The 26041-nt window shown below is 45.9% G+C and overlaps 1 protein-coding gene across 8 annotated transcripts in view; it reads left to right on the top strand.

Annotated features, from left to right (window-relative positions):
• KSR1 (kinase suppressor of ras 1) overlaps positions 1-25694 on the top strand; it is a 93310-nt gene extending 67616 nt beyond the window's left edge. For 4 of the 8 annotated variants that reach the window (XM_044430490.1, XM_044430498.1, XM_044430495.1 and 1 more), the window contains exons 7-19: positions 623-706; positions 2100-2161; positions 2281-2390; positions 3299-3467; positions 4659-4700; positions 7536-7590; positions 10113-10161; positions 11479-11861; positions 12685-12781; positions 12935-13068; positions 13585-13716; positions 16140-16275; positions 17512-25694. In XM_044430490.1, the coding sequence (XP_044286425.1) occupies positions 623-706; positions 2100-2161; positions 2281-2390; positions 3299-3467; positions 4659-4700; positions 7536-7590; positions 10113-10161; positions 11479-11861; positions 12685-12781; positions 12935-13068; positions 13585-13716; positions 16140-16275; positions 17512-17880 (1822 nt within the window). In that variant the 3' untranslated portion in view covers positions 17881-25694. The remainder of the gene's footprint in view (positions 1-622; positions 707-2099; positions 2162-2280; positions 2391-3298; positions 3468-4658; positions 4701-7535; positions 7591-10112; positions 10162-11478; positions 11862-12684; positions 12782-12934; positions 13069-13584; positions 13717-16139; positions 16276-17511) is intronic. The other 4 variants (XM_044430494.1, XM_044430493.1, XM_044430491.1 and 1 more) reach the window with 4 other exon arrangements.
• The last annotated feature ends 347 nt before the right edge of the window (positions 25695-26041 follow it).

Raw genomic sequence — 26041 nt, 5'->3', positions numbered from 1 at the left:
TCAAAATGGTGCCCTCCGGATGTATTGGGCTAAAATTCCCATCATCCTGGCTCTTGACAGCAATTCAGAGGTTCTTTTCCACATGCAGATCTTCTTGGTGGCAGTCCCCAAACTGCAGAATGCTCGCTCTCGTTAGTCTTATTTGGTATCTGGTTTGCAATCCTTTTTGAGCTCCGCATGGATAAATTCCCAGCCATTTTAAATACCGCTGTTTTATTCATTGCAAAGTACTTTTAATTTTGCACCCAGAGCAGTTTACATGCAGACCATTAAAACTGACCGTTCCAATAGTTTTGCAAGCTAAAACAACAGCAGGGGTTTTTTGAATCATGCCCCTGAAGAATTTAGCTGTGTAATATTGACAGCCATCACTTTTGAGTGTTGTAGTATATCTTTCCTGAATATTTATTTATTTAAATTTTAGAGTTATGTTTGGCTAAATGAGCCTGAGGGTCCTCTAAGCAGATTACAGTCAATAAAACATAATAGCAATAAAAGCAACAATTAAAAGACACCGAGCAAGGGGCAATAAAACAAGACAGCATGTGGCTGAGGGCAATTTATTTAAAATTGTACGTTAGGGAATGGCTACTAGTTTGTGTTTTTGTTCCCTCTCACCCAGATTCTCCACGAAGTCGTGGCTCTCTCAGTCATGCCAGGTGTGTCAGAAAAGCATGATGTTCGGAGTGAAATGTAAACACTGCAGGTGAGTAGGCAATAAGGATATCACAACATTACACCATTTTACAGGGAGTGTTAACAGGTGGATTAACGTACCACAATCCAGCTGTCTTGCCCAAGAGAGCAGCTCCACTCCTGTACCTGTTACGAAGGTATGGAAGTGTACCTGGTTGCACTCTGATTATATAAACAGATTGAGCAATGAGAAAATCAATTTTTCTTCTTCGCGGGCAGCTAACAGGTGTGATTGCAGATACAATTGAGGAGAGAAGCCAAACAGCTTCACTGAAAAGAGCCAGTGCGGAGTAGTGGTTAGAGCAGAGATGTTAAACCTTGGGACGCGGGGCAGATGCAGCCCATTAATGGGGTACCCCTGTCCAGCTTGTCCCAGAGGAACACATCGCATTTTCCCTACTTACTGGTTCCCAGCTTTGTGCATTCTCTCCCTAACCTCCCACCCTACCTGCATTTCTAAAAAAAATTGAAATAGTTTCAAGGTTTATTGATTGCCTTGAAGGTGCAATAGGTTGAGTGTCTTTATTTTGGATTTTGGCCTCAGTCTTTGGCTCCACCTTCTGCTGGAATGTGGCTCTTGAAAGCTTCCCTGATACAGAACATGGCCTGTGAACTAAAAGAGATTCTGTCCCCATGTTAAGAGTTTTGGCGATGCGGGTTCAAACGCTCCTTCGGCTAGCATGAGTCACTCTTCCTTGGCCTAAGCTACCTCCCAGCACATTTGAGTCCCTAGAATACAAAGACCAAGAAGACAACACAGTCCTTTGCAAATTTAGACAGAAATAGTCCCTCAGCTCCCAGGATTTCTAGTGTCCAGCTAGGGAATGCTGGGAGCTGTAGAATTGTTTTCCGGGAATGGAATTGATCCCAAGGAGTGATGAATTAAAGGGGAAAATTTGACAGAGCGTTCATACAAAAAATACATTCTGACATTACCATTCAAGGCTATTTTATAACCATCAAAATCCTGAATTCCTTTATGTCATTCCTAATTATATTTCTTCCAATAGACCCATCTTTACATTTTAATAATTATACTCCTTCTTTATCAATTATATCTATGCCCCACCTTTTTCCCACACCTTTTTGCCCACACCAGAGTCGTATAGAGTAGCAACAATACCTCTCTCGATCTAGAAGCCACGCTTCTGGCTCTGCATCCAAGGGTGGCGTTTGCCCTCTTGGCCACTGCGTAATACATGCATCTTCCTCCAGTCCTAGGCTGAGTCTAACCACTGTACCTCACTGTTAGGGCCTGCTCCTGGAGTCCCTCTGTGATGTACCCATAAATGTTGTAAGCCGCCCCGAGGCCTTGGCAAGGGGCGGCATAGAAATGTTTTAATAAATAAAATAAATAAATAAAAAGGTCGGCTCCTGCTGATTGTGTCTCTTTTCTTCCACAGATTAAAATGTCATAACAAATGCACCAAAGAGGCCCCACCATGTAGAATATCTTTCTTACCCCGTAAGTGTGTGCTTTCATCTCCCCCTCCCCTCAAATTCTAAACCCCTTTGTGTGGTTGCAAGGGCAAGAAATTCAGGTAAAGGGGTTTCTTCCCTCTCTTCTCTTCCACCTGTGTTCAGTAGTATCACCGTTAAGGCGGACGGAGTCTGTCCCTTCGGATATCAATAATCCCGTGGACCGACCGTCAGAGCCACAGTTTGGAACTCTCCCGAAAGCACTAACTAAAAAGGTACTGGGTTTCTTCGGCCAGGGCAGAGAATCCCATGAAAACACACCCACCGCTTCCACGGCGGCAAAGAAATTTAGGCAGCTGTCGAACAATTAGCTCTTGAGTGAGTTGAGTTTGGTTAACACGCGCATGCATTAAACTGCTGCTTTTGTGTAGGTCCAGCAGAAAGCCCCTTTCCGCTCCGGGAAGTACATTTAGCATCAACCTGAGAGAGGCCTTGTTGTAGCGCAGAGAGTCATTTAATCATGACACTGAAGTTGCATGTCTGTACATACGCCTTCCAGAAGTTGCAATTCGGCAACGACTAGCTGGCAGGACAACTGTGGGGACTGTCGTCCAACCCCGCTGGAGGCTATTAAGTTGGGGAAGGGGGCAGCCATGTATTGAACCAGCCTGAAGCAAGGTCCAAAATTCTGCCATGGCAATCCCTCTCACAAACATGGCTTTACCCCGGAGTAAATGAATACATTGTGGACAAGTCCAACCATGGCTTTTCACTGGAAGAGCGTGGTAAAACCTCCATTTTCAGGGGCAGTTTACCTCTGAATAACAACCCTCAGGGAGAGCCCAGCAAGGTAAGGGTCATGACCAGCCTGTAAGCCTCTCATTGACTGCTACAGGAAACAGGATAGGGGACCCGGTGGACTCTGGATCTGGCTGAGCATGGCTCCAGGTGTTTTATGGACCTGGGGGACGGGGGCCCTGGTGGTGCCTTCTCTGTGCTGGCCCCCAACTTCGGCATTCCCTTGCTGCAGTGTTGTACTCCAGAAGTGTTGAACCGCTCTAGGCCTGAAGGTTGACGTTTTGGGGGATGCTCTGAGACACTAGCCAACAACCGCACTCGGTGTCGTCTCACCTGCCCAGGAGCTCTTTCCTCACGATCTCTGCCTTCTCTTCGCCACTTCCAGGACCATGCCCCGGCCATCAACCACCTCGACTCCAGCAGTAACCCTTCCTCTACCACCTCTTCCACGCCGTCTTCTCCGGCCCCCTTCCAGTCTTCCAACCCCCCCAGTGCGACGCCACCCTTAAACCCGTCGCCCATGGGCCAGCGGGACAGCCGGTTCAACTTTCCAGGTAAATTTGGCTTCGTTCCAGAGGATGACACTCTTCTGCAGAAGGAAAACAGATGGACGAAGCTTGAAAATATTATTATTATTATTATTATTATTATTATTATTATTATTATTATTATTATTATTACATTTCTATGCCGCCCCTTGCCGAAACCTCGGGGCGGCTTACAACACAATAAAATACATTGAAATACAATAGAACATAATAAATTACCATTAAATACAAAAATACAAAAAATACACTGAGTTCCATGTGGGAGGCAGTGTTTGGACAACTTATAGAATTCCATGATTGAGGAAAGCACAATAAAAGCTAAGCCTTGGAAGTACCTTAGATCTTGATGGTATTCCAGGATTCTTTGTTGTGTTTGCTGCAGCCAGCTCTGGAAATGCAAACATGGCTGGGTGTTGCTGTAAATTTAAAAATAAAATAAAATAAAATTTAAGAAAAGGGCCTGCCATGCAAGCTTAAGATCCATTTCACTGTAGGTATGTTTATCAGACACAGAAATGGAAGAGGGTCGTGTTTTGTTTTGGATTCTTGTCATTCTACATAATGCACAAACAGTATTTGATCCTCTTAGAGTGTGGGAAATTTAACATAGTTAAAATTTTTGGATGGTTTGAAGGGGTTAAATGGTTATTTTTAACTGTTGTAGTTAAATGCTTTGAAGGAGAGGGAATTTGATGCACTGGGAGCCTGGGCGTTCACTTGGCTTGTGGAATGATAAAAAAGATACAAACACCGGAATGGGAAACTAGTAGATAAATTCTTGCTGTGGAACCACAACTGAAAGCTAATTTGTCTTCGACTTGATCTGACTCTGCAAAAGATGCATTCTCCAAACCTGTTGCAAACTTTTCGGCATGCGTAAGTCTGCATCTTGAAAACTTGTGCAATCGTTTGCAATTTTTTGGCTGGTTCCTAAAAGGTGGAGCCCAGCTGTGGATCATAAGGACCCAGCATGGCTTTCTTTGCTTTTTTTTTTAATGTCTCAAGATGTATATGCTTCCAATGGGCCCACATTTCGCCCTGGCTTTTTTTACCATTTACTAACAATGAACGGGGATTAATTCGCCGGACGTATAAATGTGAGACCGTTGCCAACACAGTAATCTTCTCGCATGCTAATCTCTTGTGATTTTTTATTTTATGTTTGCTCTCTCCCCTCTCTCTTTTTCCCTTAAAAAGCTGCCTACTACATTCAGCATAGACAACAGTTTATCTTCCCAGGTGAGTTCTTCTAACCTTCAGGTTCCATTTCTGCTGAAATTTCCGCCTCGCCTTTCTTGCACATGGAACCCCCATTTTCCGAGTAATTTAATTTTTTTCTGCATGTAGCATTGAAACTGTGCCTCTGCTCACATGAACAAATGGTTTCTTTCCTTCACTGGACAATGTCGCTTAAACTCTTATTTTTATAATGCATGCATCATAACCAACCTTTTAGGTGTAATAATCCACAAACCAAACTGACTGTGCAGCTCATATTCTGTATCGATAGTATAAGCACATGGTGGTGATATTTGGGTGTGTGTGTGGGACTAAATGTCCCATCATCTCTGCCCATGTTGGCTGTGGGTGATGGAAGTTGGAATCCACACATCTCTGGTCCTCCAAAGCTTTGATACGGGGCCTTAGGTCAACAGAGAGGAAATTGGATCAGGAAATTCAGCCAGATTTGTGATCTTTGGAGATAAAGGCATCTTTTAAAAGGGGGATACCTTCTGTTTTTAGTTTTATCCGTATGAGAGCACAACACAGAACTAGAGTTAGACCCACTCAGATGACTGCGGGGTTGTGTCCTTAGGAGACAGTGTGGATATGAACAGTGACCTGGCCTCACATGGATTTGGCAGACATACGGAAATGCACCAGAGTATTCCAGGGACCTGGAATCCTGCACACCACTCCTCGGATCCTTTTCCGACCCTTACCCTCTGCTTTCTGAGGATGCAAGAAGTCTGACTGAGGAGCGGAGTGGTGGTAGAATCTGGGGAGTTTGTAAAGATCTGGAAGGTGTGGAAAGATCTCTCCATCCATGGAACATCCTGTTGCAGTGACAACCGGAATTCTGACCCAGCAGAAGCTGGATTCTGTGACCCTGTACAAATTGAATTATTCTGCAGAGGGTTACTTATGTTTCTCTGATTCTGCTGTTGGCTTAATGTTGTGCTGTCCACGGCTTGCACATGTGGTGTGATTCAGAAAGAGAATGAAATAGAGGGGGAAAGGTGGGACCAGCAGGCGTGGGACAGACCAATTCAGTCCTGTTGAAGTGACTTTTTTCCTATGTGGATTCACAGCCCTTCCTGGGAAAAAATCCTCCACTTTCCCACTAGAACAACCCCACTGGTGCACTGGTGAAAACTTTAGCCCCCTCAGGTGGGCAGCCAAAAAGCCGCCACTAATTGTAAGCCAGGCCCGATTTGATGCTGGTTCTTTGTAGGAACTTAAGGTAGCTTAAGTCCTGGGTCCATCTAGCCAGTTTTGTTGACACTGGCTGGCAGCAGCTCTCCAGGACTGGAAATAAGATTTCTCCCAGCCCTTCCCGGGGATCAAACCTGGTGTCTTCTGCATGCCAAGCAGATGTCTTGCCACACTGAGCCCACAGGCTTTCTAGAAACTCCAACAGAGATTGGATCGTGGGCAGAAAAGAAAGGTCTGTGGTTCCGTGGATGCATGGCATGCATGCCATTTCTGGAAGAATCCATGGCATTCCCAGTGAAAAGACCTTTCCTTGACTCAGGATCAAGACAGCAGAAGACAGCAGAAAGCAGAAAATCTTGGGCAAGATAAACAACTATTCTGAGTTGCTGGAAGGCTTTCCTGTTACCAGCAAATAGTTTTGCCCACCTGTCTCGCTTAGTATAGAACAGGGGTCGGCAACCTGTGGCTCTGGAGCCGCACGTGGATCTTGAACCCCTCTGCTCCCCGGCTGATCTGCTCCAAGGAAGCTCCACTCAGGAACGCAGGGCTAGCTAGTTAATTAAATCAGCTAGTTAAGTAAATCGCTACATTCCTCTGTTTAAACAAGCTTCCTGCAGGCTCTCATGTTACAGGAAAAGATTCCCTTTGTCCCAATGTAATCTCCTTCGTCTGAATGTTAAAAGCTGAGACCTGTCACAATTCACAGCACTTGACTGTTTATCTGCTAATCGGTCACTAAACACACCTATATCTCCTCGTATCCCGCGCTCTCCCCACACCCCCATAGGCCAACCATGGATAAAGCGAAGAAAAGTTTCTGAGGAAAACCAAACGTTTAATGATACGTGGGCAGATTCATTTGCTTTTACTGCTGACGGACTTATGGGGTTTGCTGTTTTATGCATGCAGCCCTTTAGCACTGACTTTGACTCTTCAGGAAGCTGTTCTCCTGTTCAAAATATATGAAACGAGTCCTACTAGTTTATAACGTAAGGTTAAAAATAACAGTTTTTAGTGACTGAACAAGAGCTGCAGCTAAATCATAATGAAGATATACCTAGCATTAAGGTAAAAAATGATATATGCAGTGTTACCTTCATTTTAGATGTCAAAAGGGTTTTGCGGCTCCCGGTGTTTTCTTTTGTGTGGGAAACGGGTCCAAATGGCTCTTTGAGTGTTAAAGGTTGCCGACCCCTGGTGTAGAATTACTGATATTTCATGATAGGGTGTCCAACCTGCTGTCCAGCGGTGTGTAAAATTGTAGTTCTCTAAGGGAAGGTATCGATTTCTTCATGCGTGTTGAGGTCTCTTAGAACAGAACCTCTCCAATCTGCAGCTGGGTGTGACTCCCACAGTGGGATGCTCACTTGTGTAAAGAAAGAAGCTGCCCATGGAAAGCTTTCATTGTTTTCCACTCTGCTGGGAGCCTAGTTTTCTACTTGCGGGGAGCTTAGCTTTCCACTTGCAGGGAAGGATGTGCTAGATGTGACTCTCCACATTGAAGTGGTCTACCATGTACAGGTACATTGATCTGTAGCTTGATTTAGCAAACTGTTTCTTGGCTGAGTGTTACTAAAAAGAACTGAAGCTTGAGACTTGTAAACTTCATTCTTTTTTTTATTTTCCACTTTTTTGTAGAAATTCCCAATATCCCGCATGTAACACAGCCTCCTGAAAGTACTGAAAGTACTAAGTAAGTCTGTCTTTGTTTCTATTATCAATCAAAACAACTCTTGGAAAGTCTTTTCCCTTTCCCCAGAGCAGCAATGAATTTGGCATGGCCTTCCAAAAAGGTCCTACAGTGCTTGACAAGCCCCAGAAACTTTTCGAGGGCTTTCTTTGTGGAGGCAGTTGCCGAAACAACACAGCCGGTCCTTTTGCAGGCTTTATCCCAATTTCCTGTGAGGAATTTGGATGCTGGAAGGCGCTAGGGCAAATGCTTTTGATCTAGCTTATAGAAGAGATGGTCGTGAAAACTATAGAGTGCAGCCTTCCCACAAAGCTTGCATTGTTGGGAGTTGGCAACAGCAACAACAACAACCCTCACAGACCATCCAGGTGAAGCAGTCAAAGTTGGTCTGAAGACCTTCTAAAGTGGTCTTCTATAAAATGTTGAAAAATGGGGGGACTGTTAGCTAACCCCTAGGGCATGACCCCATATTCAGATTGTCCATCTTGGGTTTGGAAAGCAGTCTTCTAGAAGCCAACATAGATTCCTCCAGAACACATCCTGCCACGCTGATCTGATTTTGTTTTCCGATTGGGGAACCTCCCTGATGGACTGTGGGAATGTGGACATAATCTATCTTGACTTCAGCAAAGCTTTTGACAAGTGCCCCAGGATCTCCTGATGTGCAAACTTAGCTAAAAGTGGGCTGGATGGAACAACCCTTAGGTGGATCCACAGTTGGCTACAAAATTGGACTCAAAGAGAACTCCTCTATGGCACCTGCTCAAACTGGGAAGAGGTAATAGGTTGGATTCTGTGATGGAGGAATTCCAAGCAGGTACATGTTTTCTGGCTCATCCGAATCCTCCCAATGGCTTCCAATTTGCAGGCATCACCGAGTCACTCAAAGGAGGGCAACTAGCTCTTGCACTGGGCATGCTAGTCCTAAATCTCGTGGCCCAGTGCCTCCAACTATTGAGCCGTATGGGCAACCTCCTTCGGCCACAAGTCTTGGGTCAGAAGTGAAACTCCGCAGGTACAATGTCATGCACTCCGCAGGTACAATGTCATGCACATTATTCCGCAGGAGTTCATTTGCCACTAAATAGAAGGACGCCCAGTTGGGGTTCTGACTGGGTGAGGACAGCTGCACGTTTTTCCTGCTTGCCTTCATACTTCTCGGGAAGACTGCTGGAGCAACAGGCAGGAATATGGGAGTCACTGGCACACAACCTGTACGTTGTAAAACATTTACAGCCCCCATCTGCCCAGTAACCTGGTTGTACACAGTTTGGTTTTTTGAACTGGGTGCTCGCCTACTTCTCCCTTGGCCAGCCATTTCCATCTTCATGGTGGAGCTGGGCATACGAGGTGAAAGCTGAGGAAACACCTCTCCGTTTGCTGCTGTTTGGGTCTGGAAACAGGCTGTTGGAACCTGACTCCTTGGAGCTGAGGCAGAAGACTCAATAAAAGCTTTTATGGCCGTCATTCCCGTAATTAGCCATGCTTGTTCAATCCCAGTAAAGACTGCTGCTAACAAGATCCGCAGCGAGTTGCTAGACAAGAATGAGCTCACAGGCTTGACAACAAAGACCCAACTTGCCCTGAGCAAATCTGAAGACGCTCACCATTCAGAGAAAGCAAGAGGATTCCAAGTCCCGGTGTTGCCTTTCTGGCAAAGTTTACTGTTGTTTATTCTGGCTCAAATACAAGCCGGTGGTGGCCGAATGTCAGGACTGGACATGTGATCCTGGCAGGGAAACCTCTCAAGCAGGAGATGGAAAGAGAGGAAATAGCTGCTCTCCTTTTTCATTTTAGCTCCGTCCATCACCCTTGGCAGAAACCAGTTTCTCTAGCGCTGGCCTACAGTTGTTGTTGTTGTTGTTAGTTGCGAAGTTGTGTCTGACCCACTGCGACCCCATGGACAACACTCCTCCAGGCCTTCCTGTCTTCCACCTTCCCCCAGAGTCCACCCAAGCTCACATCAACTGCTTCAGGGACTCCATCCAGCCACCTCATCCTCTGCCGTCCCCTTCTTCTTTTGCCCTCAATCCTTCCCAGCATCAGGCTCTTCTCCTGTGAGTCCTTCCTTCTCATTAGGTGGCCAAAGTATTTGAGCTTCATCCTCAGTATCTGGCCTTCCAAAGAGCAGTCAGGGCTGATCTCCTCTAGGACTGACCGGTTGATTGCCTTGCTGTCCAAGGGACTCGCAGGAGTCTCCTCCAGCACCGCAATTCAAAGGCCTCAATCCTTCGGTGCTCAGCCTTCCTTATGGTCCAGCTTTCACAGCCATGCATTGCAACTGGGAAAACCACAGCCTTGACTATATGCACTTTTGTCGGCAGGGTGATGTCTCTGCTTTTTTAGTACGCTCATTAAGCAAGATTCCAGGGTGCTGGTTTGTTTATCTGTTCATTGGCTTATATTTATCTTTGGGTTAATGCCTCCTAGCTTCAGCAATCTCTTGGTGGCAGTGCCTAACTAATTGTTAATCCTTGTGCCATCTTGCAATGTCAAATCGCTGCTCTTTTTTCTCTCATGAATAGTGTCGATGAACACCTAGAGATAGATGGCGTTGAAGAACGTGATACAGAGGTGAGTTCCTGCTTGTTTAGGATGCAATTCTGTTTAATTTCTGTGCTATACAATTTTTTTAAAAACTTGTATGCCGTCCTTTATAGAAATATAAAGGCTTACAGCAATTTAAATCAGGACGGCTTACAGCAATTTAAAAGAACAATTTAAAAAAGCATCGATAACATCCAATAACAATTAAAACAATAGCACTGTGTAAAACAATAAATAAACATTGAATAAATCAGATTAATATCAAAACAAACAAGCAAAAGAGACTGCAAAACCATTAAAACTATGAATTTTTAAAATACGGCTTTAAAAAGGTTTTGACCTGGCACTGAGGAGAGTATAAGCTCGGCGCCAGGCGTACCTCTCTGGGGAGCGCATGCCAGAGTCTGGGGGCCACCGCAGAGGAGGCCCTGCTCTGAGTTGATTATCTTTTTACCTCTCCTAGAGAGGGTCCCCAGAGCAGTGCTTCTCCTGCAGAGAAGGGGCGTGAGGGTGTATAAGGAAGGAGACTTCTAATCTGTTAATTAGCATAGTAGCCAATAGGCCACAGAGCGAGAGCAGCTAAGACTGCTAAAGACTGACTGCAAGCTCCAGGGAAGGTTCAGTTGGTAGGAACAAAGAGCAGGGCCTTCTCAGTGGTGGGCCCCCAATTCTGGAAGCAAATTCAGACTGTCCTCCAATAAGAGGGCATTGAGTTAGCATTCATAGTATATTGGGGATTATACAAGGGGTTTTCAAAAACTTTCTGCACTTTTATATTTTATATTTCATAAATATATTTTATGTATTTTTTGCTGCTGGCATTAAAAAATTGGTACAACTCTCGGAAAAATGCACCACAAAGGAAAGTGACTCTGTAGAAAAACCAATGTAATTTGTTTTTGGAATTCTTAATAAACAGAGTTTAAAAAGTGCGGAAACTTTTTGAAGAACCCTTGTATTTTCAGCTTAACAGAACTTGTTATTTAATTTGTGTTAGCTATTGCATCTTTTTAAAACTTGGGTTTAAACTTGGGCTTTAAAGGTTGTTGCATAATTTTTATAATGTTTTTACTATTAACCGTGTCTTTATACTGTGTTAATACTGTATTCTATCTACTGCTGCAAGCCATCCAGAGAACTTCAGCTTGGGTGGTACAGAAATACAATTATTATTATATTAATTGAATTTATTGCAATGAAATGAATAATAACAGTAGGCATAGGGTCATGGTAAGCTGGAATGGAGACAGTCCAAAGAATGCCAAAATCGAACAGAACCCAGAAGAGAAGAATTCTGGGGCTGAAACTTCCATCACCAGCTTCGGCGACCTTTCTATTTCCAAGCACACGGAAGAGCAGGAAGCAAACAAGTCTGAAGTGGAGGATGACGAAGACGAAGTCGATGACCTTCCCAGCCGGCGCAGCCGCTGGCGGCGGATGATCTCGCGCAAGGCCAGCCAGACGAGCGTCTACCTGCAGGAGTGGGACATTCCATTTGAGCAGGTGGACCTGGGCGAGCCCATCGGCCAGGGCCGGTGGGGGAAGGTCTACCGAGGCAGGTGGCACGGGGAGGTCGCCATCCGATTGCTGGAGATCGACGGCAACAACCAAGACCACTTGAAGCTTTTTAAGAAGGAAGTGATGAATTACAGGCAAACGAGGCACGAGAATGTTGTGCTTTTCATGGGGGCCTGTATGAACCCCCCTCACCTGGCCATTATTACCAGGTAAGGCTCCTAAAGTTTTGTGTGTGACGTTCTGTATCAAATATTTCCTTGAGCCAATCTGACATACGCCCAAGTCCAGGAATGGGCATAGAGATTGCATGTTGTGAGCGGAGCCGGCTGGAGCCGGAGGTCAGACTAGATGGCCCGGGAGACCCCTTCTGACTCGCTCTGTTTCTATGTTAACAACTATCAGGCCAATGCGACTGCTGGATTAGCAGTATTGAAACGGTCATTTTAAAAAGTAGGTTTTCCATATTCTCAGTATTATAGATGTGTGTTTCGTTTTCTGTTGATTTTATTCTAAGCCTCTTTTGGGTTTTCTGTTTGGTTCCGGATATTTTTTATTTCAGTTTTATTTATTTTATTTAAAACTTTTATATACCGTCCCATCACTGACGTCTTGGGACGGTTTACAGTTTTGTTTTCCTGGTATAAAATTTTGCTATTTTGCCATGTATTTGCTTATTGTAAACCTCTTCAAGAGCTCACTTTAAAAAAAGGGAGTAAAACATTTTTGTAAATACCTTACAAATTAGTCACAAGTTAGAATTTAGAAATCCTGGCAACAGAGTTATGGTTATCCAGAACCAGGGTTTGCAAAGTCTTATGACAAGGTTGTATGTATAGAGGTTGTTTGTGTTTCAAGATTCAAAACTCTCTCCTTTGATGGTCTTTTTATGGATTCTGGGAGCTGCTCCATGTGATGGAGAAATATGAAAGGATCTGGTTGCCCTGAAATCATTCCCCAGCTCCTCACAAAAAGAAATTGTAAGGGCTGATTTGAGATTCCTTCCTGATGTATTTGTCTAATCATCTGTCTTAGCTTCTGCAAAGGAAGAACACTTCACTCTGTTGTAAGGGATCCCAAAATACCCTTGGATATTAATATGACCAGGCAGATCGCTCAGGAAATCATTAAGGTAAGAGGCATCTTGCACAGTGATCAGACGTAAGCAGCAGTGTGGCAAAGCATCCACAGTCCGCGAGTCCATATCTGCTGGCGCTCAAGAATGGGGGCTCTCTGGTCATGGGGTGGCGGTTGTGTTTAATGCCTGCATTGGTGGCTCTTCCAGGGCATGGGGTACCTTCACGCCAAAGGGATCGTACACAAAGATCTGAAATCCAAGAACGTTTTCTATGAAAACGGCAAAGTGGTCATCACGGACTTCGGCTTGTTTGGCATTTCTGGCGTGGTTCAGGAAGGGAGGTAAGTCTCTTGTGATAAGCATCTCTTGCACTTCCTTGTCGCTGCTGTGCAGGTTGCCTGCAGACAAAGAGACTTGTTATTGTCTATGTAAAATGGTTAATTGCCTTGCAAATGGACAAGGAAGATTTTTTTTTAAGTATCGGAGCTAAATGAGGTTTTCACAAGCTTGCTTTCTTTCGGTGGCACTGGAATACCCAAAATGCAGACTTTTTTCCCCGTGGTTTTCCTGCCAGTAACTCGGCATGTCATCAGCATGTGTGGAAAGTTGTATGCATTACTTAGAGATCCTTGCACGTATATTAAAGAAGGAAATAATGAAAAGAACAGGAGTCCATTTTTTAAAGGAAAGGAGGGCCTGCAGAGCCCACACTGGTGACTCCCTTGCGGGCACCGTTGGAGGTCCCCTTGAGCACCGTGGTGATTGTGGGGGCCTCACTTTGGGCCCCAGTTCCGCCAGCTGCAGCAGGTGTGTGGCTCTGAGCTCCCATCCTTTCCTGTCCCTCTCTCCAATGCCAGGCGTGAAAACGAGCTGAAACTGCCCCACGACTGGTTGTGCTACTTGGCCCCAGAGATTGTGCGTGAGATGGCTCCAGGGAAGGATGAAGACAAGCTCCCGTTCTCCAAAGCGGCCGACGTCTATGCTTTTGGGTAAGCTCGGCAAAGGAACCGCAGTGCGCTTTCCTTACGGGGATTTCCCTCTGCCTGCAGAAGCGTGTGAAGCAGCCTGCTGGAGAAGACTTCCCAGCAGCCTTGAATTGCAGAAAGGTGGGGTAGACTGATCTAGCTTCCCAAATGCACTGGTATTCCATTTTTATCTTTTTTATTTGCATTCTGCACTTTGCATTCTGCACTGAATTGCATTTCTGCCCTGCCTTTCTTCCTCTTGAAAAGAATCCAAGGCAGCGGACAAGGTTCTCCTCTCCATTTTCTCCTCACAACCACCACCCTGTGAGGGAGGATGAGAGTCAGTGGCTGGCCCAAAGTCACCCAGTGAGCTCCATGGCTGAGTGAGGACTAGAACCTGGGTTCTGTGGACCCAGCCCAATGCCTCTAACCACTAGGCCACTTTTACTCTCGTCATATTCTATCGGTGTCACTGCAGATGTGCTGAGCCACAACTCACACAGCCAATGGCGAGGCATGGCTGGGGATACTGGGTGTTGCAGTGGGATGCACCTGGAAGGGTCCAGGATTGGGATATATATATCCTGACAACACGTTTTGTTCTTTTTAGTCCATTCTGTGGAATGACAGCTCCCTTCCTTTCTGTCTCCCCTTGCTGCCTCGTGAGTTCAGTGAACTTTTTGCGGAGTGCGGCCATGTTCTTTAGCCTTCCTCAGAGCTATTAAGCCTTTCAAACAGGGTGGGAAAGCTAACAAGCTTCCAGTACACAGCAGAGCAAATGTATTTCCCCTTTTTCTGAAGAGCACTTCTGAAAATATTTAAAGCCGCTCTGGCATCAGCTTAGCGCTTAGTCACAAAGCCACGCTCCACTTCCTTTTCCCATGGGCTAAAAAAACAAGCTCAGAGGTCACCAAATGGCTTTCTGAAATGCTGTGTTTCCTCACGGCTCCCTTGCTGCTTAAAACACGATTTCAGCAGCCGCTCGGCCGACTCCATGCCAGTAATATGAAAGCCTTCCATAATGCTTAGCGTGACGTTGGATGCATTGGTGCAGCTTTGACCGAACAAGAACCCGGTGGGGAATGAGTGAGTTGAAGTCTTGGCACCTCCGGTGGGTCCCACACACTTGCAGAGAGAACAGTTCGGCTCGTTATTGCTGCTTCCTGTCCTGAATCAGGCTGATTTTCCATGTTGGCTTTTACTAAAAAGCTGTCAAGGGACGAAACGAAGCTGCAGAGCCGGGCACCTGCCTTCCTCCGCTGTTAGACTACAATTCCCATTATGCCTCATCACTGGCAGATGTATCTGGGGAGCCCCGTCTCTTTCCAATCCCTGGCCTAAAACAAATTACAGCCAGTATCGGCATCCAGTTTTAATTTTGCTACTGGGGCTATCAACTTCTAGTCTTTTTTCTGCCTCTGAGATTTACTCTTGACAGTGTAAGCAGGGCGATTCAGACTTCAAGCGGCACTGTCCCGAAGCTTTCCCCCCTCACAGAATAGGGATGGAGGACTGTTTTCTGGCCCATGGGGCAGATTTTTGTTTTGCAGAATGGTTTAGCTCGGCTGAAAGAGGCAGCAGGGTTGGACATCCTACTTGAAAGTAAGCATGGAGGGGATCCTAGTCAGAGCTGAACTGGGCAAGTCTTTGCGGGACGCAGCTGAGAAGGAAGGGGAGCCCACGGCAAGGAGCTCTTTCCTCCAAACCACAGTGCTTTCCTTCTCTCCGCATTTGGGAAGCCTTTGGGAGCTTTCTCGGAATTAAGCTGGGAGAAGAAGCCAGGACCAAGGGGAAGGGGTTTCCAGTCCTGGTATAAAGAACACCTTGGACCTTATTTTGGACTAGCAACCTCAGCCACTCAGAATCAACCCTATACTATTTTTAGAGTCTTAAGCCTAACAGTGGCCTAGGCCAACCCAAGGTTGTTTCCTCATCAATCAATCCATCCATCAATCCATAGCCGAAGTTCTCTGGGTGATTTGCAACAGTCCCATCGGGTGATGGAATGTCTGTGTTCGCTCTGATAGGAACTGAAGTGGTGTTCCAGCAGCTTCCCCTGACCTGGTTTTGGGATCCATCAGCCCCAGGCAGCATGGCCAGTAGTTGCGGATGATGGGCATTGGAGTGCACGATAGCTGGAGGGCTCGTGCTTGGGAAAGGCTGGGATAGAGCATCCAGTCAAGACAGTTGTGATCCTGGTTCATATCCCCACTCAGCCATGAAATCCTCGGGTTAACTTTGGTCCTTTGGTTTCAGCCTGACTTTGCAGGATGGTTTTATTCATTCATTCAAACTTTTTTATGCATGACGTCTCAGATAAGATAAGCGGGAAGGCATGTGAACTCCTATAGAAAGAAGGGTGGGGGTAGAAATGGAATCTAATATTTTGACCGTGTATTTTGCACTTTACGCAAAGCTTGACTCCTTAATACCTCTTGGCTTCCCAGGACTGTGTGGTACGAGCTCCAGGCCAGAGAATGGCCTTTTAAACGCCAGCCAGCTGAAGCGTTGATCTGGCAGATCGGGAGTGGCGAAGGCATGAAGCAAGTCCTTGCAGCAAGCAACTTCGGGAAAGAAGTTGGCGTAAGTGGGACAGATCCTCTCATGAGTCGCAATGCTACCTCCACATCCCCATCACCTCTCAGTTTCTCCTTTCCCGGGACTCCCATTGAACTCTGGGAGCTGTAGTTCTGTTCTGCTTTCGTCCCCCCGGTACTCCTACTGTAAGCCGAGTCGTTGAGCCTGTGGTCATTTTTAAGCTTTAAAAGAAGCTTACAGAAGATTCGATATGCTGTACCCCACACAATTTGACAAGGACTGAATATTGCCTTGAACAGTGGCTGTTGAACTGTTGGTCATTACCTTGTCTGAACCAGCTGTGCTAATAAGACATGGCTTGTTAACTGCAAACAACCCATGAAGAGAATCCACAGTTTGTGGTTGGGTGGGGAACTGTTACCCATGGTTAGTTATCTCAGCTGGGTTCAGACAAGCCATGCTTCAATGACAACCCTCATTCAACTCCTATACAACCCTTGAGTGTACATTATCATGTTGGCTGAACCCGCTGAAGTTTGAACTCCATCCTGTGCACCCATCTCGTGGCTGTCTTTCTATACAAGCCCAGAACGGTGCTCTGTAACTGGGAGTAGCAAACTAAAACTGAGCTCTGGAGAACTGGAGGTCTAGGCTAGCCTTGATTTCTCAGTAACACAGCATCCAGCACTGATAGCCAAACTCTTTGCAATGACCTCTTTCCAGCAACCTGAGAAACCAGTCTCTAAAACGGAGGTGAGGAACCTCAGCTCAGGGGTCCCAGAGTTCCACAGATGGTCATACCTCCTTCCCAAGGCCCCACACCCTCTCCCCTGACTGCCAATCAATGCCCAACGTCCCAGATTTCGTGCCGTTCCTCCCCCATTCTAAACACTTGAAATGCCTCTCTTAAAGCTTAGGTACTGGCAGTAAGAATGTTTAGCTACAATAATTATATATATACACCATCCATCAGCCAGAAGGCTCTCTGGATGGTTCACAACATTTCAAATATGCAACAGATCAGAATAATAAACAGCAATATATAATCAGTAATGTATAGAATCTAACAAAAATAATACATTATGTAGAATAGCAACAAAATCCAAGTAAGTTATTTTCATTTTGGGGGGCTTCACGTTTGCCCTCCCTGCTACCAAGAGGGTCCCCAAGAGCCCCTCTGAAATACGACTTGCTGTTCAACTAAAAGAGGTTCAACTTTACTTCCATATTGATGGACTTTGGGGCTCCCTCTTTCCAAATGGCCTGTGTCTCCCCTCTTAGGATATCCTGTCGGCCTGTTGGTCCTTCGATGTCAGTGAGCGTCCCAGCTTCCCGCTTCTGATGGAAATGCTGGAAAAATTGCGGAAGCTCAACCGGAGGCTTTCTCATCCGGGGCACTTCTGGAAATCAGCTGAGTACGTATTCACCTGCATCTGCCTCTCCTTGTGTCCGAGCTGCTTTTGGCCTTTACGCTTTCCTGCTTCTAGGTTGCTAACTTGGCAGAGGTGGATTCAACCAATGCTATGTATGTTCCCCCTCCCCTGTCAGTGGGGCTTAAGTGCGAGATTCATCCCCCTGCCGCAAAAATCCCCGTGCAGTTTCTTTCGCTCAGTGTGGGTTCCCAGTAAGTTCCTGGTTACATCCGTCTGATGCCTCAAAGCATATCCAGGCCAGCAACTGATTGTGCTTGCAAGACCGAACGCTTGTGCAATGCTGCTTTTGCCAAAACAAGCAGAAATTTTCCCTGGAAAAGGCTGGTCAGCAGAACTTGTGGAAAGGAACTCTCCTAACCTGTCCCAACGTGGAAATAACAGTTTGCACCCATTTCTGGGGACAGTTAGAAGTGCACAAGGCCTATTGTGCAGGCAGTGGGTCCCGTAGGTGCTGCTGGTTATTGCCCTTCAAGACTAACACGTCTTCTGGCAGAAGCTTTGGAGGACTAGATGTGGAAAGGGTTGCTCTCTTAGTAACCATGCATTCATGTGTTTGTGGGGGCACTGGAAGAGAGAAGTCAGGAGTGACTCAGAGGAAATGTGGGGCCGAAAGGATAGAGCATGACAATCTCAAGGCACAGATTTGGAAAGAAAAAGGGCTCACAATTGCCAGAATGCCCAGTCAAAATCCTGGTCTAGGTAATCGGATTACAACAGAAGCCGTCAAGTCTGGTCAGACAGAGTGGAAATCTATCAGTCTTGTGAAGACATTTGTTCTGGTAGAAACCTCTGTCTTTTGAACATCTGTCTATATATTTAAAGCTGTGTGTCTTAGCAAAAGTGTCTTCACCAGGCACCAAAATCAGAGTCAAGCAGCAGGGAGTTCCTTAGATAGGGAGCCAGTTTTCCAAAGCTGGGTGGGCACTCTGAGTGGACCCCAAAGGGACAGCAGATGCAAACAGCAAACTGTTCTTAATACCACTTCTGCCTCTGCCTCTGCCTCTGCCTCTGCCTCTGCCTCTGCCTCTGCCTCTGCCTCTGCCTCTGCCTCTCTCTCTCTCTCTCTCTCTCTCTCTCTCTCTCTCTCTCTCTCTCTCTCTCTCAAATGCATGCATGCAAACACAAATTCCTTCTAACTTGTAACTCGACCATCTTACGAAATGAACTCTACTCCGCAAAGCCTCTGCTGTGATGAAGGCACTCATTTCCAAGGCAGGCGCAGGCGTGAGCACCTTGTATTCCCCCCGGCTAATTTCACTCGGCCTTTGGCCTACTTTCCAAAGCCATCTGCCAAAGATTAGTTCAGACCTTTGGCAGGCGTGATCGTGATCCGTCCTTCCTAGCAGCCGGCTCAGTGGAGCGGGAATGGGGTGGGAAGAGAGAGCGAGCAGTGGGTGCCTGGGCGGACAGAAAGGGGTTGCCGAATGCGAGGGAAGGCGGAAAAAAGGGGTTCCCTTGCTTGTGCTGCCCTCTCCAGGTTGTTGCCTTCATCCCTGCACAAGGCCTGCCTACATCTCCAAAACGAGCGGATGCTGGCCACCGCTGGTTTAAGAGGCCCAGTTATTTTTGTTGCGACAAGCGAATGCCGGGGCTTTGGGGTGGAGCTTTGCCTCTTCTCCCTCTGCTTGTTTCTTAGTTTCCTGCCAACTTCCAAAAAGTCACGATAACAATTAATGGGTTTCTATCTGGCCCTTTTCCCTTTTGTAAGGAATCCAAGGTGGCATATAGAACTTCCTCCCCCTCTCTGCCTTATCCTCACAACAACCCTGTGAGGTGGACTAGGCTGAAAGCCAAAATCACCCAGAGTTTCATGGCTGAGTAGGGCCTAGAACTTGGATCTCCCAAGTCCCAGTACAAGACCCTAACTAGTGCACCCCTTGTGGGTTCAAATGTGCCACAACATTCAGCTAGAAATTTGGGAGGCAGAGAAAGAGCTGAAAGGTGTGCCTGTTTAGGAAGGAGACAGTCTTCCATGCTAGCTGGGGAATGTTGGGAGTTGTGCAACTTTATTTTCTCTAAATGTGAAGAGGGCCCCAGCTTTGTTCACAGAGACCCAGGAATCCAGAGATAAATTGAGGGCAGGGAATAATATGTTGAAACAATGCACTGGTTTGCTTCCCGCTGCTGACTTGGGCCGGTTTAACTGCAAGTGCAAACTAACATAGCTTTCTTGTGTGTGTTTGTCCCCCCACCTCTCTGTTTTTGTCTTCCGCCCTCCTGTCTTCTAGGTTGTAGCTACTGATGCGATAACTCGATTCTGCCTTGCACGCTTTCCTTCTCTCCTAACTTGCTCCACCACTTGGACAACACTTAATACAGTGCGCACACACACACACACACACACTCCTTTTAACCCTTGCACTCTCCCAGTGCTTCTATGAATTCTTGTTTCCTGCCTCTCCTCTTGGTGTGGGCTGCTAACCGCAATGACTATTCCTGTCTGTGGGAATTGGGCACCTATTAACACCCGGCACGGACTCAGTTCTCTTCCGCTGAAGCATGTTTGACCACCGGCTGCGACACTTGCCAGTCCTTCTTCGAGTTGGCCCCCTGGCTCTTTTTCTCAGCTCCTACAACCAGGTGTAAGCTAAACAGACGGAAAAACCAACCAACAACCCATGCACTTCCCTCTTGGTCGCCCAGCGAAAGAACCTTAAAAGATGCTGCCTGTTCTTAAAATTGTCACAGCTTCAGTTGGGACAATGATTGCTGGGTGTCCCTCCGCTCTTCCAAAAGATGAATTAAAATCAGGGTTTTTTCCCCAAATAAAGAAATCTGGGAGGATTGTCTTGTATTAATTTTAGGCACTTAATTGTTGAATTGATTAATTTGGCCTGTGATTGCATGGAAGTAAAAGAATACTGATGATTACTTATTATTTATAATAACATACGCTCAATTTATTATTTTTATCATTTCATAATTCTCTAGTTTTATTAAAGACAACTGCAGTGTGTTGCTTTTTGTTTTGGAAATGAAAGCCCAACTTGATGATCTTCCACTTGGATTTTTGTGCATACATTCAGAACATAATTGATTCTTACTCCTGTTTTCCTCCCTTCCCCCTTTCCTACCCCTAACCTTCTCCTTTCACATTAACAGTAGCAAAGTTGTCATCCGGTTTGAACGATTTCCCTTGGGAGATTTGGAATCCAGTAATCAAAAGATTTAGCTTGGCGTGTTTGGGCCATTATATGTGATTGGTGTCTGTATCACTTGCAAAACGGTTCTGGGACTGCCATGGATTTTCCAAATAATGGAAAAAGTGTGTTGTGACCTCACCGTGGGTTACCAGCAAGACTTCATTTAGACTCTGGTAACATTTGCTTATGAAGTTTTGCATCAGCAACTTTACAAAATGTTTACATTCTGACTCCCTTTTCCCCGTGTGAATTATATTTTTGCCAGTTGATAATGAATGTGACCGGAGGCTTTTTATTTAAAAAAATCTGTACTTTTTCCTCTTCAAATGTTCCAGCGGCACTGTTTAAGCGACCTGATGATAAATCTTGGTTTCATCTATGGAGAAGCAGTGGTTTTTCGTTTTGCCCAGAAAATGCCCCACCCTTTTGAAGTGAATCCCTTAGGGATTGTCTACACAAAATATTTAAACTGGTTCAAAACTGCCTGAACTGTCTCAGCTTGTCCTTTGAAGAACTCTTGGAATTGTTGCTTTTGTGAAGACCTGGAATATCCCTTTTCAGAAACACACACCTTTTCCCATCTATGTTTGAAAACTGCAACTGTTTGAAAGTATTTCTTGTATGGAAACTCGTGTACAATATCTGTTTCGCTCAGAAGCTGCTTGAAAAGAAGAGAGAGAGACCTTGTGATGGCTTTGGATTGTGTAACGAGGTTTCACATGTGAAATTTAGTGATTCACCTAGATGTTGTCAACTTGGTTGAGAATGCCTGTATCTTTTTTTTGAACAAGATTCTACCTCTGTTTCTTCTCTTCTGAACCTAGTTTTGGGATGGGACTCAGCTTGGCTAGTGGTCAGGGATGATAGGAGTTGCAGTCCAACAATATCTTGGGGGCGCCTGGTTCCTTCCTCCTCAAGGATTCTCTGAACTTCCCTGCTCAGACTCGGTCTGTTCCAGCCCAAAATATTTTATGAGCATCATAACGATGAAGCTCAATTTCTTGGCTTTGTCTAATTTGAAGTGCAGGATTTGGTGTGGCTGTGTTCAGTGACTTTTCTTTTATGCATAGGATTTCAATATTTCTGATTTTTCTTTGAGCATCTAGGAAGTGTGTGCAGCAGAAAAAGGGTTTTTTTCAGCCAGGTGGGCACTTATTCCATTGATAACCCCTCTGACACGGTATAAGTGAAATGTGTTTCACACCAAGTGATCCAAGAGGCAAGGAAAAGAGGTTGCGATCCACACGTGGCCCTGTCAGCACAAGGAGAAGGTGGAAAGCTTGCAAGATTTTCTACACGAGGCTATAAATGGCTAGATCTACTCAGCATTGCCCCAGCTTTGGGATCCAAGCTCTGTACTTCCACGTTCAGCTTTCCTGCTTGCCCATCCCCTAAATGGAGTTGTGCCAAAGCAGAAAAATGCAAATATACCGGGAGAAGGGAGCACCATTTTCCCTGTTGTAATTTAATACCCTTCCCCCCACTTTAACAATAATAATAAGCTTGGAAAGTGTTGTGAAAAAGTCCCAAGCAAAATGGAAGGATTGCAGTGTTTTCTCAAGAACCCATAAATAGCAGTGCTTAACCTGCTCCTCTTCCAGACAAAACCATTCCAGAATCTGCAGGGTGTGAAGTGGCATCACACCTTGTCACAGTGTAAATGCAACTTTGGAAAAGGGGACAGCTGGAGCCTGAAGGACTAGATGGCTGCTTTTGGTTTGACTTCATGCTGCATTCTTGATTGTGCTTGAAGCATTGAAAGGGGAACATAATTCTGTGTTGACTGGAGAGAGTCGTATCTTCCCAGTGAAAGTGTTGTTAAGCAGAACCTCCAGCCAAAAAGAGAATTTAAAAGTGGTAGCTTGACACTGGGGAAAAACCAGATGATGTGGCAATAAGGGAACCTGCTTTTCTTTGCCCATTCCAAGTTTTCTTTTTTGGGATAGGCAGAAAAGGTGTTTTCTATTTCCTGCAATACAGGAAGAGACTGTGGAGTTGCTAAAAGTCGCAGGGGTTTTGTCGGGTGTCCAAAAATGGCCCTCTGATGTCATCCTGGTTTGTCAACAGTTTATCTGACATATGCAAGCTTTCCTATTTCAGGAGAATACTTCTGCACTCGAGGCCAGTTCTTGCTTAGGTGTCGGACACGTGCAGGGCAATTAGAGGATTGGATGCTGCTTTTAGGTCTATGAACATGCTCTGCAAATAGAAAACTGCCAGGGGAAACAGTGCCCAGCTTTTCTTCACCTTGACATGCTCCATTTCTAGAAGCGGGGAATTGGAGGAATGTATGTTGTGGCAGCTGGCTGTGATGTGTGCAAGTCACTCCATGGCCCCCATCCTAGAGTGAGTTGACCTTCTTGCCACCGCTTTCATTAGCTTCTTTTGCTCCTTGTTCTCTTGCTTGTCAGGTTCCCCGCTTGCCTGCTTGCCTGCAAGGGGATCAGGGTCCTCACCACCACCAGATCGGGGCCAGGGCAAGAGACAGGGCAACAAGCAGGTTGTATTTGCAAGGAGCAGCAAGCCAAACTCTGATGCGGGTCTTTGCAGGGTGTGGGCTTCCTTCTAGGGCCCTGAAGGCTGGAAGTCATTCTAGTGTTGGGTGTGGACACAAGGGACCATCAGCCATGCTTCAGAAGCTGAGGAAGCCTTTCCAGAGGAGAAGGACCCTCCTTGATGGACACCCATGAAGAACCGAGACTGTATCATGCCACAGACACCTTCCCCCCTGTCTGACGTGGTGCAGCCAAACCGGGACATAGCAAGTGAACTGTGGTCCTTTGTGGGATGTTCAGGCCAGTTTCGGGGGGGCTAATCTCCCACCCCCGTGCGCTGACTCACCGCTGAACCAGCCTGTGTGTGTTTTGTGGGTTCTCTTCCTCTTGGAGTGCCGGGTCTTCTGGAGACCTCACCACCCCTAATATACACAGACCCACTCACACTGCAAAGGGTCAGCGCAGTGGGTTTTGCCTGCATTGGCTTCGTTGCTCAGACCACGTGGATGCAACGGCCTTGCAGTTGTCAGTTCTGTAGTGCCACGGGAGCGGTTGTGAAGCCAGTGGAGCCTCGTGGCCACAATCCGTGGCCCCAGTTGGCAATCCTGTCTCAGCTTAAGAAGCCCAGATACATACCATCCATGATCCAGAGCGTGCTGCTGGGTCCTCCTTGGTGAGCCTCAGTGTGAACCCATGATCCACAAATTAGCCATTGTTGTCCTTGGCCGTGGCCGGAGGGACAAGATCTTATGCCTATTTCATGCCTTGGTTTTAAATCCTAATGTGTTTTGAAGCTGAGAATGAAACTTTCCCAGTTCAGATGGTCACTTGGTTCCCTGAGGAAGGAAGAGGTGGTGCGTTTGTGCCTGAGACACCCTCATGTTTCTATTCCTTAAACCAAGATAGGATCTTCCAGACCAAGCCATTGTTCTCCACCCCAAGCTTTCAAACAATGTCTCCCCTTCAGAAACATTTCCTTCCATTCGACTTACGGTTGAATCCTAATTAGCTGCATCTGCGCCCTTCTGGTTTCTCTGGAACTTGGCAGGACTCCGTTGAATAAGCTTCGCAAACGCAGTGCCTGGAGCTTTCCAGGTGGCTTGGATGGCACCTCCTAGCATGCTGGTTGGAGGGGACTGATGGGAGCTGTAGTGCACAGGTTTTGGAGGGCACCAACTCCGGGAAGAGTGGCAGAGCATTTCTTGGCCGCTGCTTTCGTAGGCTCGTCAGTGCCAGCCACGTGCGTCCTTCATGGCCTCTTCTGAATGCCGTTTTGTGGAGCACTTCCTGCCTGCCAGGTTGCTCCCAGGTTGCGCGTGTGTTGGGTGTGTGGAATGTGACTCTGGGATGGATTAGTCCTGTTCACTGGGCCACTGCCATGAGGTTTAATCACAAAGATGTCTCCTAAGGTGAAGAGAAAGTTAGAGGAGAATCCAATATTATTCACCAGGGTTAGAGGCCTTGTATCCAGTTTGTCAACAGTAAGTGCGGCTGTTAATCGATACCGCACGCTTTGCTGCATCTGTCCGAGTCTTTTGCAACCCACGTTGTGTATCTGACTGCGCACACCCACACGCTTCTCGGTGCTTAGGAGGAAAAGATGGGAATATGCCTCTTTCTTCTCAATACCTGCTCTTTGACTGCCTCACCTATTTATCCCACCACTGTTAATAGAACTACCTTCCATAAATTCTGTCTGATCTTTTCTTAAAGCTATCAAAAGGTTTAAAAATTTGAAATCAGTTAATACAAAGTTCGACCCATCAGAAGATGCTCATGGCAATCCTGTCACCCCATCTCTGTTTACACTGGTGTCCTTTGAAGTCACTTTACTTCATGCTGGCAGGAGAAAGGGGAAGCTGTCCTGGTTTGTACCCGAATTGCTCTGGGAGTGTTGCATGATGAAAAGGGACCCGGCACCTATTAAGTTCCTAATTGTTTGTATCTATTCCTTCTCGTGGTGATTGTAAGGGAGTGAATTAGCACTGTGAGTCTGCATATTTTTGGTGTTGTACAAAATAAAAACCGTGCAGCTGTGTGTTAAGGGACTTCTTGGGCACAGCTTTAACTGTGTGTGTAAAATGAAGTCTGTAATATTGGTGAAAATGGACTTTTTTTCTTTTCAAATGTAATGTAAACTTTGTACAGTAAATATATATATAAATATATATAAATATATTTTCTATCAACTGAGTTTGTCTTCCAAAACAGCTATTAATTTAATTTAAAAATAGTATTAACAATGAGCGCTGCCGTTAGTTCAGGCCAACTGTTAAAAAAAATGAAACAAAGTACGTTCTATACTAATGAAATTCTGACTATTTGAGAATTCTTCTGTGTGAATAAAACTTTGCTCTGGATGAAGCAACGGAAGTTATGACTGTTTAAAAATAGCCTTGTGTTTGTGTGGTTTTTCTTTCTTTTTTTAATTTGATAGAAGTTTCTTGTAGTGAACTAGAAAATGTGAGGGTACAGTTCCTGCTTCTTTGAGAAGAGGGTCTGAGATACAGAGAAAACATTGAGATGCATGTTTGTTTGTAAATTGAGTGTGAGCCATGCTGATAATGAAGCAGCTGCCCCCAAGCGCCAATCGTGTTGCAAAAGCTCACCCCTTAACCTCTTGGTTAGGGTGCATTCCAGAGAAGGCTTTTGCTGGGCAAGTCTCCAGCCTCATTCGTAGAATTCACCAGAAAGAAGAAGAAAGCAATTCAGAGGAAAAAGGTGGAGTATATTAGCACCG

Source organism: Varanus komodoensis, unplaced genomic scaffold, assembly GCF_004798865.1.
Source record: "Varanus komodoensis strain SLA01 unplaced genomic scaffold, ASM479886v1 scaffold20_1, whole genome shotgun sequence".
NCBI classification, from domain to species: Eukaryota; Metazoa; Chordata; class Lepidosauria; order Squamata; family Varanidae; genus Varanus; species Varanus komodoensis.
This window is presented reverse-complemented; position numbering and strand designations above follow the sequence as displayed.